This window comes from Anoplolepis gracilipes, chromosome 4 (genome assembly GCF_047496725.1).
Source record: "Anoplolepis gracilipes chromosome 4, ASM4749672v1, whole genome shotgun sequence".
Taxonomy (NCBI): Eukaryota; Metazoa; Arthropoda; class Insecta; order Hymenoptera; family Formicidae; genus Anoplolepis; species Anoplolepis gracilipes.
This window is the reverse complement of record NC_132973.1, coordinates 9,144,998-9,161,715: the sequence shown is the minus strand read 5'-3', so window position 1 is coordinate 9,161,715 and position 16,718 is coordinate 9,144,998. Positions and strand designations below refer to the sequence as shown.

Below are 16,718 nucleotides of genomic sequence, written 5' to 3'. Positions count from 1 at the left end.
TAGGAATACTTTTATCTCGCGTGGAAGTTAACGCGCACCGACTATAGAGTCCGCACGACCATCTCGAATGAAATCTAAGCGCGGTTATTATCGTGCGTGCGTGCGTCGTGCGTACGTTCGTGCGGCTATTATCGGCGCCTTACAGTTGTGTGACCGGCGTGTATGCGAAACGTCAACCTACGGCGCTCGCGCGTTGCAACATGCGTCTTGAATTTCACAAGAATAGTATAAAGCGGTCGATACGTCAACGAACCAAAGTCTGCGGAAAAATTACAAGGTTTTTAAATAAGCTTGTCTGGTCTTTGGTGACGCGAGAGATAGGCCTCGCCTGGGGCAATTGATAACGAAGGAAGCGTTGACGTCAAGTCGCATTATCACATATTCACATGAAGAGATTTGGTGAAAATATTGTAGCGAAAGCCACAGTTAAGAGAGAGCGGAACACAACAAAGAGTTTGTAACTGCTGTTTTCGCGATCGCTCGTGTAAAAATAAGACATCGAAGCGAGGAGCGGACATCGTACCACAATTAGATTGCGCGGATTTGAAAATATATTATTAGCTAATCTTTTCTACGAAAAGAGAGGGGATATCTGTATAATTCTCAACTAGAAATTCTAACTTTGTATATACAAATGCGACGCAAATCTAATCACTCGCGAGGATGCTCGCGCTCGCTTTTTGCGGGCTTTTAAAATCTACTTATCGTTAGGACTCGAGTCTCGAGGAAGATTGGAATCGACTATCTTTTCGCGATCGCCGGGCTGCATTTAAATCAAATGGACGTGTTCGCGATTGGTTTATAAATACGTGTCGCGAAAATGTGGAGCGCGAACCTCGCGCGTTTGACGTAACGTTGACACGATGCTAGCGAACAGGTATTCTCGTCGGGATGGCGGGGAAGGGAAGGGAGAAGAAAAAAGCCGATGCACGCGCACGTTAACTTATTACAATGTCGTAGTGTCAACAGCGTGTATCGCGAAACTCGCGTTCCAGCTGCGCGAGTCGAGTGGAAGCGCGCAGACGCGTCGTTCACCAGCTCGCGAACGTCGAGTTTTTCTTTTCTCTTCCTTTTTTTTTTTTATTTATTTGTTTTTAATTTTTTTAAATCAAGTTTTTTTTATCCTCCGTAAAATCTGTTCTCTTCGATGATTCTTCTCGAGAAGCTCAACGACGACGATATTGGTAACACGTTGCTGCTGATTTTGAAGACTTTCTGAATTAATCGGAAGCTTGTACATAATTTTTCAGGAGAGAATCGGAAGTTTATGTTTGTATAAATTAAAGAGGATTTTGAAAATTTACATTTGATTCGATGAAGATGTATTCGTGAGACTTTGCGGATTACTTGGGGTATCGCAAACAAATTTTTGACAGTCAACATGGACAAGGAGTAGAAAGTTTTTTTTTTATTATTATCACTCGATACATGTAATGTTTTTCTCCTTGAGGTAGAATCTTCGGAGCAAAAGATTCTTTCTTTAGCGAATAACAAAAAGATACACCTGAAAAAATGATAAAAAAGCCGTCTTATAGACGTCTTTACGGCGTCTCTCGCACGTCTTATCGCACGGGTTTGATCAGCTTGAACTCGTTACATTAGCGTAGCCATCGGTATCAAAGTATAGTAATCCCTGTGAATCAACTCGTGGCTACGCGGCATATTCATCCAAAGGGAGAGGAAAGGGGGAGAAAGAGATAAGAGCAGGTAAAGGGACAAATATGGATAGAAAAGGGGAGCGGTAGTGGGAAACGCGACAGAGAGACAGGCGTGAAAGTCGGTAGCTTTTCCAACACGCATGCCTGATGCCCGTTGACGCCGTCGCGGTCGACGTTTTCGTCGTCTTTGGCGTAGCGCCTTTATATCGACGAGTCGCGTGACTGCACGCGTGTTAGCTAGTGATCCACGATCGTCGTCGAAACAGGCCGTTGTTCGTCGAGTTGGACGAGGATGCGCAGGGGAGGTGACGAAGCGCGAGAAGGACAAGGACGACGAGGTGGGATACCAGCAGCGACGAAACCGAAGGTGTGATCGAGGCGTGTCGGATTATCTCGGTGTCATTCGTGGACGTGCGGGACGAGCGTGACCTGTGTGGGTTTACCACGTGTCTTTCTCTCTATCTCTCTCTCTCTCTTTTGACAGCCGTCAAGCTGTCGTCGCTAACGTTGGTGACGTGCGTTGGCGACCACCTGCAGGCATCGACCTCGATGCCCAGTGTCGCGGCTTGGGAATAATTAAAACCGCCACCGTGGAAGGAGGGAGGATCGTCGACGGGGACGAAGACGTCACTCTCGCGGAGCGCGGCCTCGAGGGGAGTCGGGTAGCAACCGAGTCGGCGGCGGACCGACGTCGAGGAGAGAGAGAGAGAGAGAGAGAGAGAGAGAGAGAGAGAGAACCCTCGATGATGACCTCGTGGTAAAGGAGCCCAGTCGGTCGTCGCGTTTCGCGAGGAGGAGCCGACGCTGATCGCGCTTCCGCCGCTTCTTCGATTCATCGCGGAAGGAGCGAGAGTACGAACGAGAACGTTAGCGTTCGGCCACGATGCTGCCGATGTCGTGGCGTACTTGAACCCGTCGCGGGAGGAGAGACGACGGACGCTGTTTACGGAGAAGTGCGTGCGGCACGCGCACCCAGAGACGTCAGACGCAGCGTCGCTCTTCCGTCGGCTTGTGATAACGAGGCGAAAAAAAAAAAAAAAAAAAAAAAAAAAAAAAAATAAAAGTAGCAGCGAGTACGACGAGAGCGTATTTCCGCGATCCACAGGCGGAAAGGCCAGCGTGATTTATTTCGGCACGCGGTAATTTCGGAACTGCGTGAGAATAAGAGACAGAGAGAAAGAAAGAGAGGAAGCGAGGAATCGGAGGAGGGGATGGACTCGCGTCGCGAGAAAAAGAGCGACCGCGGGATAGAGCGAGAGTAAAGCCCGCCGCGTTTGCCGTCAGCCGTCAGTGATCCACATCGCGAGCCGCGCTCCGCGGTCCGCTATTAAATCGCGATCCACAAAAGTCGACGGAGTTTCAGTTGTCAGCCTATAAAGACATAAATAAAATAAGGAAATCGCGGATAGACTTCCGGATATAGGTTGACATGTGTTGAGATATTTGTGTCTTCGTGTGTGTATGTGTGTGTGTGCGCGCGTGTGCTCTAACGGGACGAAGTAAAAGTACGCGCTCCAATTTCGAGGACGCGATTTCAAGCGAAACGTAAGTTTAACGAGAGTTCGGCTTAAAGTTTATACGCTTTAAAGACGATTGAATTGTTCGAGAATCGATTGTGACGTTGCTATTTTTATTTTATTTTCGACGCGGTGATTTGCGAGAGAAGAAGAGGAGCTTGCTCCAGACAAGCTGCTCCAAAATTCTATTTACGTGATAAATATTCTCATAATTCTGGCGAAACTCAAATCTTTCTATTAATTTCAATTTCTTCAAAAGAACCGATCGAATCTTCAATTCGCCTGTGATATGATTTGCGATGTTGGAATATATATGCATTAAAAGTTTACAAAGTAAAGAACAAGATAACTAAATACGAGATAAGAAGGAAAGCGAGGATTTATTAAAAAAAGAAAATTAGATTATAGATATTGGTATATCTACGAAATTGTTGAAGAAGATTTCTGACCAGACGCAGGTGGCAGGTTTCGCGTAGAAAAGTTTACCAAGGTGGAAACGAGATTTCACAGACTGCAGAATCTTTTGAATTTATTCTACAATACAGTGGAATAATCCACGCGGCGCAGCTTCGTAAAGGCGAAAAAAAATTGGCAGTGATAAGCCTTATTGATACTATCTAATCGCGGAATCGCTCGCTTGTGTATACAACGCAATCCATTTTAATCGGCATAGAACGTCATAAATTTTAGCTCCGTAATCTGTTGATCGATGTGGCATCCTTGCATATACGGAGGAAAAAAAACGGTTTAATTGATCGATTTAATCGGATTGGATGCTTCGTTTTCTCCAATCTCGTCTATAAGCGAATTGAGACAGATGATGATGATGATGATATAACGTCGAAAATATAACGTTCCTATCGGTGTGAAGGACAAGCATTCGCGTTCTGATCGTAATCGTTTTCGCCAACAGGAAATAAATCGGCAATTATGCCGACGTCATCGTAGTAATCAAATCTGCATTACGAATCAAGCCTCGGCAACGTACAATCAACAACAAACAGAAAAAGAAAGAGTGAAACGATCCGAATGAACGAGAGGACCAGGAGGACGACACTTGGCCGACGACAAGAGAGAGAGAGAGAGGGAGAACAATATCGTCCTCTGTCTGATTTGTAATTCGACAGACTTGTACTCCAAGGCGAAAAAACAAGGATCAAGCGTCTTCAGGTTTAACCCTCGGGATGGTCGATCAAGTCGTGTGCATCTAGAGACACGGCGATAAGAAGCAACACGGAGAGCAAACGACGGGCGTGCGATAATCCCGCGCGAACTCGCCGACTAGTCATCGATCGACCACCAGACGCCGTGCGCCGCGACGCCCTCTCCTCTCCTTGCTCTCTGTTGGTCATCCCCACCTGTCCTGTCGTCCCCAGTCGTGTCAGACATTTACGTATCACGTCGGAAACACGCCTGGCGCGGTCTCTCTCCTTGTCCCTTTCTTACTCGCCCCCCCCTCTCTCTTTCCTTTACCTCTCTCTCTCTCTCTCTTTTCCATCCTCTCTCTCCCCTCTCTCTCTCTCTCTCTCTCTTTTTGGATCATCTGCCTCCTCCGTGAATTCTATTTCTTCAACGTGCAAGTAATGTCTGTGACGTCGTAGTCCGCGGGTTCTGTTGTCAAACAGACAGACAAAGGTCGTTTCTCAGAGTGCAGCATCTGAGGTAGCATCGACTCTGAAAGAGGCATTGACGCCAACACGAGGTGCTGGCAGTGTTAGGTTGTTAGGTGTTGTCGAACCAACAGCCCACAAAGATGTGTCGCGGCGCGTTTCAACGTGCGCGCAAAAAAAATGAGTGGCTGAATTCGGCGTGAGGTTCTCTCTCTCTCCGAGATCTCGCGTCTGCAAAAGAGATACTCATCGGTTCGATGACTGCTACATGCCCGGTCGATACACTCTTCTCCCCGCGATGGTGATCGCCGGTGGCTCCGAAACCTTCAAGTGAGATCCCCCTCCTTGGTGTACTCGAACAATCGCGGCGGACGATACTGCGGCGAGGGTGGAAGAAGAACGTCAAGAGACTCTGAATTTTCGTCGAGATACGCGGGATTAGCCCGGCCGATAGATACCGGAGAAATTGCGACGTGACCTGGCGAACAAAGAGCTCTCTCTCTCGCTCTTTCTCTCTGTCTGTCCTCGGTCGACGCGGGGGATTATCGGTCTACGAGGGCGTCGGAGAAGAGCGGGAAAGTTCAGGCAGAAAAACAAGCAGCGCGTAAATCCTTCTATCCGGTCGCGTCGGCGATACGATTGATGTTGATACGACTACAACAAAGACGCTCAACTATACCACGCGTTCGAACGCGTCCTTTCTGTCGCCGTTTTTCTAATCTCATTTGAAAACTGAAGGAAATTCTTCTAGATATCGCGAATCGCGGATAAATCACCCTGGAAAGAGCTTGTTAAACGCACAATGTTTTGCTTTCAAAGTCCTTTCACGCGATCGTCGCGCAGTGTCGTGTCTACCGCGTCGTTGTCGGCGAGCAAGAGCAAGTCGTCGCTGACCAACGCGATCCTGTCGCCGACCGACAAGACGTCCAACGCGACCGAGTGCAATCGACGTGGCTCCGAGGCGACCAGCGAGGGCTCCAACTCCTCCATCAGATACATCGACCAGGAGGTCTCCATGTCGGGCGGCAGCAGCACGGACACTCTTCCGGGTATCCGCGCTGATTATCTAGACCCTGAACCCTTGTCACCCGGAGCGGACGCCCTGACGTCGCCGAGTGGAATAACGGTCATTTTGAACGGTACCAACGGCACCAACGGCACCAACGAGCGTCAGATCGCGTTAGAAGACGAGAGTCATCAGACGGCTTTGCGTTTCGTTCCGTCACCGACGAAGAAGTCCAGCAACAACGGCAGCAGCTGGCGTCGCAAGCTCATGCTACGTCTCCGTTCCAGCGATTCTTCGAGCTTGAACAACGGCGAGACGCGCTCCTCCTCGATGTCACCGTCATCGTCGCCCGCGAGCGAATCGACGATGGAGTCCACCTTGTCTTCCTCGAGAAATTCCCGTAGCGATGAGAATAGACAAGATGCCAACGCGACGGCGACAACCGTCTCGTCGCCATCGGTGCAAATCAACATGATCGGAAGTGCCCAGGTAGCCGCCGCTTCCGTCGGCGACATACCGTCCTTGGAGAACAGCTTTAGCGAGCCCGAAGAGAACGACGACGACGTGGAAGAGGAGGAGGAGGACGAAGAGGAAGAAGAAGAGGCCTGCAATCCGGAGACCGAGACGGAGGACGGCTCGTCCTTGCCGTCCAGTCCGGCAGCAGCGTCCACCGTTGGTCTCACCTCCTCCGCGGTACCCTATTACGATTTCCTGTCGGTGAATGGCGGCGCGATGCGGCAGGAGACCACCAGCACCAGCTCGCCGCAGTTGTCGTCGGGCGTGAGTCTGCGATCCAACGTCGAATCCCCGCCCGCCGACACCTGCAGCTCGTACAGCGAGGATAACAGTCCGGGTATGGACTCGCTCAAACCCGAGGGCCTAGACGCGTCCGGTTGTTTGCCGGCCGCGAGATCCTGCCCGAATTTGGAGCGACAGAGCGCGGGCTGCTCGTCGGCCAGCGGTTCGTCGAGCCCGAGTCCGAGCCCGGGTCCGGCCGGGCCCAGATTCAAGCCGCTCGAAGAAGGCGACATCCAGGTGTGCTACCTGAATCACACACGGACCCTCGTGAGAAAGATCCTGTCCAGCAAATTCCTACGACGGTGGGAGACGCATCATCTCTATCTAAACGATGCCTGTCTGTCATCCAAGACGGTGAGTAGGTTGCAAACTTACTTCTTGTCATGTTGAGTCATTTTCAAAGTCGAGTCTTTAAGCTCGATTCATATTCCGTCTCTGGAAATAAGAAACAAAACATTTGATTTTTATTAATTTATAAACAAATATCGATTCTACAAATTGACAAAGAAATCTTGCATAGCGAGATATTGTTTATATTATAGTCTAATCAAGTAAAATTAAAACACGAGAAAAATGAATCGGCATATCTCGATATGAGATATCTTTCTTCGCAGATGGTATAATAATTTGCGCTTAATATGACATATGTGATGATTAATAATATTAATCTCATTTTACGCGATTAACGCCAGAGAACTCTGCGGCTTTGCTTGAGGTCTCTATTCTCGGCTTAGGTCGCTTTCGAGCTTGTTACGTTAGCATGCGTAGGCGTAGCAATGAGTCTCTCTCTATCTCTGTGCATTGTATCATTATCCAGATTACTGGTTACTACGGTAATGTTGAAACAGTAATACAATTGTAGTTACTCGAGAGGAAATTCTATTGCTCAACTTTGTTTCTCATCCAGGAGAAAGAGGGAGAGCAACAGAGAGGGAGGAATTTAATTGTGTTTCTCTGGAAGGATTAAGGAATTCAATTGCGTTTCTCGAAAGTCAATTGTTTTTGTAAAAATTTACAGCAACGGTAAGTTTATTGGTTCAAGAACGGCTCACGTAGCTTGAACTATATTTATTTTGAAAGTGACAAGTTTAGAGATGAACTTTGTTAGAATATAATTTCGTCGTGTCTACTTCAACCTTTTCCTTTCATAATTCGATCTATTTAAGTAATCGTTTTTCGTGCAAAGCAGTCATTTATCGTAGTTCATTATGTAAACTCGTACCGCGATGTATTCATACTTCATTATCGTGATTCACAGTGATTCCTTTGAGGAACTTTTACAATTGAAGAGCCGAGCTTTGCGAAAATAATTATGCCCTCGCCTTTCATCTCTGCCTCAGGTTTGAGTAAATCGAATGCTACTGTTGATGGTATCGTGTGCAACATCACATTTTCCTATTTATAAATATTTATCAGTGCAAGAATATAAATTCGCCCGTCAATTTGATTAACTGTCAAATTAATCTATCATTTATTTATGAAGAGATTTTTTTTATTCTTGTAACGCTTTGAAATATTTAAAAAAATATCTCAAAAGAATATTTACGAATTCACAATCACCAAAATATCGAAAGTCGTTATAGAATATGCATTATTCCCTGTATTTCGATCTCTCGCTGGAGGTAGTTCTTTCCCGATTTCTCGTTATCGAGTCGGGGAACAATGAAATCCGCGCAGGTCGGGCATCTCGATGCAAACAATGATTACGCGTCTCCGTTTCCTCTGTTTTCTTTCGCGTCTCTTTTTTCCATCTCTCTCTGTCTCCGCGATTCGCATTGTATCGGAATGCAATCTGCATCGTCGAAGCCGATTTACGGGGCACGCTCGTGATATATACGCGACAAAGTGCATCGCGGATAAAGGAAGGAGAGCAGCGGTCGCAGCTGCATCGAAGTGCAACGATCAGCGATGGATCCCTCTCCTTCCTCTGCCTCGGTTCCTCGATTCCGGTGGGCGACGTTACGTAATTACGATCTAGAGATAGAGAGAGGGTGAGAGAAACGTCGATTGGAAAAACCGGCTAAAATTCGTTACCTTCGTCTCTGAGCGCGCAGTCACGATGCCGATTACGGAACCGCCGCGCCGGCGCTAGTGCATCTCGGTGAAATGCAATTTATCGTCTCGCTTTACAGGAGGGAACGCGTTACACGTACCTAGTAGCACTTGATGCGACACTTTGTGATAAATTCTATTTTCGTAGCGATACGTCTATACGTGACTTCCGCTTTGACAAGAGCCATATTCTCTCTCTCTCTCTCTCTCTCTCTCTCTCTCTCTCTCTCTCTCTCTCTCTCTGAGAGAAAAGAAGTTAAATAATAATTATAACATACATTTTTTTATTGTTGGCAATTATCTCGTTTACACGAGAGATTATTGTCATAAAAATTTGACGGTACATTTGACGGTACGGTTTCGTGTTTCCTTTTCTGTTTTCGTGGCGCAATATCATTTGCATGTACGCACGTGTCGACGAGCTTTCTTAAAATCTTGTACATTCCTCCGATGACGTTATTATTTATTTAGACGTTTTCGCGCGCGACTGCGTGTGTTTTTTATTGAGTTATTTATAAAATTGTCAAATTTTTTCGCTCATTTATCGTATGTCTGTATGCACATACATTCGTATAAATAAATACATATATCTCTATACATGTAGATATAATATATCTAATCATCTAAACGTAAAAATTATTCTAGTGTGATTTAAGATAATAATCCTGTAAAATCATAAAAAGCAATAATAATGAATAATAATAATAATAATAATAATAATAATAATATCGTTACGCTTTAATATCTAATAATTTATAATAATTGCGAATATTATTGTAATGTGATTCGAGATAACACTAATAATTCACAATCAGTAAAATTGTAAAATTTAATAGTAATGACAAATAATAATAATATTGTGGTTTAATATATGGCATAACATACTAAATGCGTGTTGAATGTCAATGAGTAATTAGAATGTACCGACGTCACCAAACTTTTCTCGGTAATGCACAAGGACAACCTCGTTATCGATAAAACTTTGATAACATTCCGCGATTATTCGATCGCGACGAATTCTGAGAGATTAATCGCTCGTGTTGAACATCGGTTCGGTACGCAGTAGGAATTCACGAAACTTGGGCGATTTATTCTTTTCAAAAGAGATAACGAGAAATCGTCGAATTACATATTGTTTCGTCGATCGTCGTCATTGATCGAGCGACGTGGCCTTACATTTAATCGGCTCGGGTTGTGCGTCACACTTATGTGAAATTTGGATGAAACAACGATGACGGCAGATGCTGAAAAAAACACTCGTCGATTGTCAATTCCTCCCGTTATGGTTTAATCGAGCGAACAGTTGATAAGAGAACGGCGACGTCTTTGACGCAATCGGATCGGCGAAGAGATCGGCCTCTCGATATTCGTTTTACTTATTCGATGTCGAATGCCATTAGTATTGATATCATTCGACACTCTTCATATAATATCGATAATGTCAAAGGCGAATTTGTCGGTGCCAAAAATATTCAGCTAAGATATAAGTCGTATGATGCGTACTCTATTTATTTAACACATTTACTTATGAAAACAAACGCATTGAGATCGATAAAGAGAGGTCAAGATGAAGGTAATAATCTATATATAAAATGTATATAGTATGATATCAAATATGTTTAAGGTTAATTGCAAGTTCTCTAGATAAGTTGCTTTAATTAGCATCGAATCCACTTTAAGAGCGCATTTAATCACGGAATTCCTAATATCTAAATTTTGTCGAAAATAAGCAGATGGTTCTGATATTTTATAATAATTTGCATGAATATAGAAAACATTTGTACAAAAAATCTCAAATACCTTTGAGAATTTATTTATTTATTTTTTTTTTCTTACGTATATGTTCGGCTGCTAAATAATTAATCGATAATCTCTACCTTGTCGTACACGACTAACGCTGATAGCGTATGATACAACATTCACTAACGAGACCTCGATCCGTTAGGATTGCCAACGCGCGGTTTGCAGTTCGTTAATAAGGCAAATGGTAAACGGAATCATGTTAATCCGACTAGTCAAGTGCCTATTTGGCAGGATAAAGAGAGATCGAAGGATTATTTATTCGCAACGATAAAGGCAACAATCCAGCAAGTTTCCAATATATCGTGTACATAGTGAAATTAAAGATTCCAAAAATTTGATTCTGTGACAAGTGATCTGCACTTACAGCTCGTTCATCCATCCGACAATAAAAGAAATTTCCTTTTAAACTTTGCGTTCTTTTGTGCTACATTATATTTCGAACCGACCTGTTGTCATAAAATCGTATAACAAAAAATATCGCAAATTGAAAAAAAGATAATTGCAACGAAAACAAAATTACTTATAACAGTAGATTATAATTGATAAATATTTGCGTTTATTCATACATATTTTCGTACATTTTTCTCTTTTATTACATTTGTTATTTATAATTTTTCTTAATTATTTGTATACATTTACACATGTTTGCAAAGCCTGCGCAGCGACACAGCTTGTATCATTTTAATGAATATAATTGAAATTCTTTTCTTGTGTGTCGAAAAATAAAGGGAATTTTATTTCAGCAGAATTACAGTTGGAAAAAAAAACAATATTCCGAGAGACTGCGGAAATGGGGATTTTGATTGCGTTTGATACTTTTATTTATTTGATATTTTTATTTAAGCGTATTATTTGTACGATATTTTACGCATACCGGACGGAATTCGATAAATTTAATTCCACAAAATTTCGCATGGACAACGGGGTGCGGTTTATTATACGTCATATCCACATGGGGGAGGGGGGGAAGGGGAAGAATAGCACGGAATTTCGCGGTGTAATCTATATATCATATACATACATATATAAAATATGCACACGAGGCGTATATGTCGCGCGCGCACGAGCGCGATATTTCTGTACTAATGCAGTCTTTGTTCGGTAACAAAACGTTCGTTAAACCGGACGTTCAACGATAAACCATATGACGCGAAGTGTATTTTTAGAAACTCCATTCAAGTTGTCCACGCGTTCCATAATTTGGCGCGAGGTATTTCGCTTTTGTCCCGCGCATTTCCTGAATTGCACCCCATATGTATAAATATACGTATGTATGTACGTATATTTGACGTACATACGTACGCGTTCGCTCTTGTTTTCTTTATTTTTCTTCTTCACCATTTGCATATACATGCGTATTTTTCGCGATACTCTATATTAATATTGCATGCGATATACGCGGGAAAACGTATTAATAGATCTGCTATAGCAACGGGCAACATCGTAAACATCGCTTCGCGCCCTTGTACACTTCATCTCACTCATTACCTCGATTCACTAAACCGTTGACTCGGTCAGCAATTGTCGCTTCAATTAACAAATGTTGTCGCGCGATGGCGACGTTCTCAATCAGACTTCGCGATCGTTAGCTACCTATGTATATCTCGAACATTCGAGAAATTCGAGAAATGGTAAAATAACACATAAGCGAAATGTAATAATAATACTAAAATTTCCTGAAAGTTACCAGCTGTTACTTCGTCGCTGCGTTGCTCAGAATAACTTTGGAATAATATAGTGTCTGGGAAAAAAATAAACGAGCGGTGTTCATTGGAACGAAAAAGCGTTTCGTTTTATGAGAGTCGATTTCGTATTAGGGGGAGCGGTGGAGGGGGGAGCGGGTATATTAATCACGCCCTGGTGCGTATCGATAGGCCGCAGTCGTTTTATTCATGACAGATAATGCACTGACATACGAGAAATAATGCGTCGCGTGAATTAGCAGGGCGACCAGCCGAGGAGGGCTTTTCGCGAGGCGCGAGGCGCGAGCGAAGGACGCTCGTATAAACGGCTGGCTCTATTGCGCTGACGCAATTATTTTTCTTCGCGTTATATTGCACGGGGAGGAAATTATCGTCGGGTTTTAACGACCGTGCCGTTGCTCCGTGTCGCCGAAAGATCGTCGTAATAATCCGGCGCGGCTTTTTATCGCTCGGCAGTGCGAGGCGAATCGTAAAAATGCCGCGTATTACCCCATTTAAATCGGAAATCGAGAATAAGGCACGAAATGCCCCTTCGTACGTCATCCGTCGTATCCGACTCTTGACACTTGGAGAGAGACGCTCTCGAGTCTGAACTGTCATATGTGTAATATTATATTACGAAGAAATCATTTGGACGTTAATCGTCGCGCGCACATCGTGATTATTTTTTCTCGTAAAAACGTAATCGTGTGGCGGTTAATCGTCATAAATAACCTGGACAGAAATAAACGCGAATTTAAATAATACAGAGATCGCTTTGTTCCTAGAAGGATATATATTTATGTATAACGGGCAAATTTATACAAAATGTTGTCTCGAATTTTCTCGTGCAATTCACCAACTGTATCAATATAATGCAGAGTATTATAGTAATAAACGAAATCCTGTTATTTGTACGTACATGTACACATGTGCATATTGCATTGCGGACAATGGAAACCTCTATATGTTAATGGAATTCATCGATAGAATAAACAATGTGACGCAGCTAAACGAGTTATTAACGCAAACATTGCAATTTGATTAAAACATCGAAACGATCTGTCGTTAAAAAAATATGTATATATCGCGTTTTACTTTGATTTATTTTTTTTTATCTCAGTCTGCCTTTCACAAAAATACGCATATATAATAACAAGTTTACGTCGGAATGAGTAAATGATAAACAAAATTGTACTGTCGCGTGACGCATTTGTAGTAATACCTACGTGGCTCTGACGTACTTAAGTTTGGCGAAAAATTAAACGGTAATTGGAATGAGTTATAACATCCGAGAAGGTGATAACGCAAGAAAGCAGGAATTCGAGACAAGTCTATATACATATATATCAAAATATGATTGATGACGATGCAAATATTTCCAATAAAAAAAAATGTATAAAAATTTATATGAAAAATAATAACAAGAAAAAATAATTTGCAAACCTGATACTCCAAAGTACGAGTTGGTAAATTATATATAATTTAATTGTTATATAATATAATATATACACACACACATATATATATATATATATATATATATATATATATATATATATATATGTATATATCGATCGTGGCTATAGTAATTTGATGTATTACCACCGCGTTAAATCGAAGCTATAAACTTGTGGGGTGGCTCTTTTAACCGTATGCGGCTTTTGGCATTTACACGCTCCATTTATTACCGAAGCATAAACTGAGGATGGGCAGGAAACTCGGAGGGTAAAATGCGATGCCATTAGATTATTACGTGGCGCAAGAGTAAAGTATTTCTCGTAGCGCAAATATACTGCTAATGGGTCCCGTCCTCGTCTGTCGTTCATATGTCGATGGTGACATACGTGCGCAATTAACACAATTTCGATCTTGAGCCGAGGTGAACGACGTAGTGTAACGGATACCGGCATCCCTCGCGCATATCATTACATATACATATATATATATATATGGCATATTTGCACAGATTGGTCGCGTTTGCGACGTGCGTATGAAGAATGAAGGAAATTCTTTTTCACATTTCTTTTTCGTGCATCTCTTGCTCGAGCCAATCGAAATTCGAACGATCTCGTCGAGGTGAAGATTCGAACGATCTCGTCTCGCACGTGGAAACCAACGATGAGGATGAATCAACCGAGGATCTTTCCTTTTCGCTGAATGTCAAATATGTGTGACTACTCTTATGTCACTTGAATTCGACGAATAATATATGATGATATCTCGTTATAACATGGCATGTTTGACATGTTTTTGAAATTGAATATTCTACTACTATACATGTGCACAGAAGGATATCGATATATCACATCTGATATATCGATATAATTAAATACATTTAACGTATAGGAATATTTTTTAATATAATTTTTTTCTAGAGATGCTATGTATGGCAGCTTTTAAATCTAAAATAGAATTATTTATTTTCAGATTTGCAAAATATTACAATGAATATCGCGAGCACTCCACGTAAATTTTAATTGATCAGACGACTGCATTTAGTTCATCTAAACTTAGCTTCGAATTCTGGCTATATAATTTCAATGAACAAACTTGACTAGGATGAGACTGCCAAATTTAGTTCGTTGAAATTATTGTATTTCAAATTGTGCCGATGTAATATGAAAGACCAAGGAATTATGCCCTATTAAATAAATTAAAACTGACGTCCGCGGAAGAAAAAGCTAAAAATACAATAATAATTATTTATGATTATATATAGATCCTTATTTTTTCATAATTAGTATTTAGCGGTAAATGTAATCTGATTTTATTTAAATTTGATTTTAAATCGCGCGTTTATCTTATAATGTGCTATTTACGGTTGGTATATCATAAAATCTCTAATTAAAGGTATAATGTGCTGCTTTTACATTGATATTAAAACCATATTAGCATGTAAAGTCCTTTATGTGTATTTTCCTGACGTAAGTGACGGATTATAATTGCGATGCTATCTTTAAAAGGAATCGCACTACATCGGGAAAGATATTTGTGAACATTTCGAAAATCCAATAAAGGAAAATCGTATTTATAGAGCTTATAAATGCTTTCTCGCTCACTGTGCAAGTGCAATTGGCAACGGTGGTTTTATCAAATATAGCTGCAATTATTGTAATCGGTTGAAAGTGTAATTTGCTTCTAAAAACGGTCAAGATGACGTGCGTTATGTGCATCTATATATACATTTCGTACGGTGGTTAAATAAAAAGAGGAAAAAAAGTGACGATAATATCGCCGCGAATTCAAGTGACATAAGAGTAGTCACACATATTTGACATTCAGCGAAAAGGAAAGATCCTCGGTTGATTCATCCTCATCGTTGGTTTCCACGTGCGAGACGAGATAAAGTCAAAAGATTCTAAAAATAATCGACACTAATATAACATTAATAATCGGCTGCTCGTTGATTAATGATCATTTTTAGATGGAATCCTGCGCGGTAGATTAATATATGTACATATGTCAATTTATCAATGTTCGATCATAGATCGCGAAATTCTTCAAGGCTGAGAAATGTATCGCGTGCGCTCGCTCGTAAATCATCAACAGGCGGTCATTATTAGCGTATATTCGCGGTTTTCTATTCGTTTACGCGTTATTAAATAACAATGACGAGCATTGTAATAAAAAAGCATCGATACCTATAAATGATTCAATATACACCGCAATTATTTTACTCGAGGACCGTATTTAAATCTAATTCGTGTATTTAGCACCTCGTAAATAATATCGAGTAATTGCAAATAATTGCGGATTTGTTATTAATTCGCACGTACATATGTATCAATGCCTGGAATTGACGATCATTATTTATCTAAACGGTTCCAAATTATAGATTTCCTGTTTATACATAGTCGTGGGGAACTATTGACGTAAAACGCGTTAACATTTGACGTTTATCTCGTCTTGATTAAATAAAACGTGGACTATAGCAACACTATAAATCTCCGTAAAATGTTTGTGTAAAAAAAGTTACATTATCCATGCTTATAAAAAAGCAATCGTATATCCATTATAAAGATTATATCGTCAATGAAAAGAGACAATGATTGTCGGAAATTCCAGTATCTCAATCACATGCAATCCAAACAATCGACTATATTTCAAATCGAGTGTTTTGTTAGGTTATTGGGTGAGAAAGAAAAAAAGGTTACAATGTTTGTAATATATCATTACTTTATCCTTTTTTTTAATACTTTTCAATCGTTAATATCGTCATGAATATTAATTGTATATACTATTAATAGTCAATCTATAGAGATTGTAAAACATTGCAGAATTATCTTACATTGCATTATAATATGACTAAATTTTTTGATTGAATGCAGATGCGTTAAACGCACTCTCTGCAAACGAGATTACATTCATTTTCATTGATAAAAGCAACAAACGAATCATGAATATCCTCCTTTTTTTCGATTTCAAAATTAAAAAAGCTGAAGAAAATGAAAAAAAAAATAAATTTTATAAATATATTGGAAAACTATATATAAAATTATGTAAGAATATTTTTTTTATTTATATATAATATACAACAATACGTGTTTGCGATGAACGAAAATTACGTTGCTATCGATTCGAATGTCAAG

At 41.3% G+C, this 16,718-nt stretch overlaps 1 protein-coding gene across 1 annotated transcript in view; it reads left to right on the top strand.

The window, feature by feature from the left end:
* Positions 1-1,480: 1,480 nt before the first annotated feature.
* LOC140665058 (C-Maf-inducing protein) overlaps positions 1,481-16,718 on the top strand; it is a 32,132-nt gene continuing 16,894 nt past the window's right edge. Inside the window, exons 1-2 of the mRNA XM_072890755.1 lie at positions 1,481-3,203; positions 4,089-6,943. Of these exons, the coding sequence (XP_072746856.1) occupies positions 5,588-6,943 (1,356 nt within the window). The 5' untranslated portion in view covers positions 1,481-3,203; positions 4,089-5,587. The remainder of the gene's footprint in view (positions 3,204-4,088; positions 6,944-16,718) is intronic.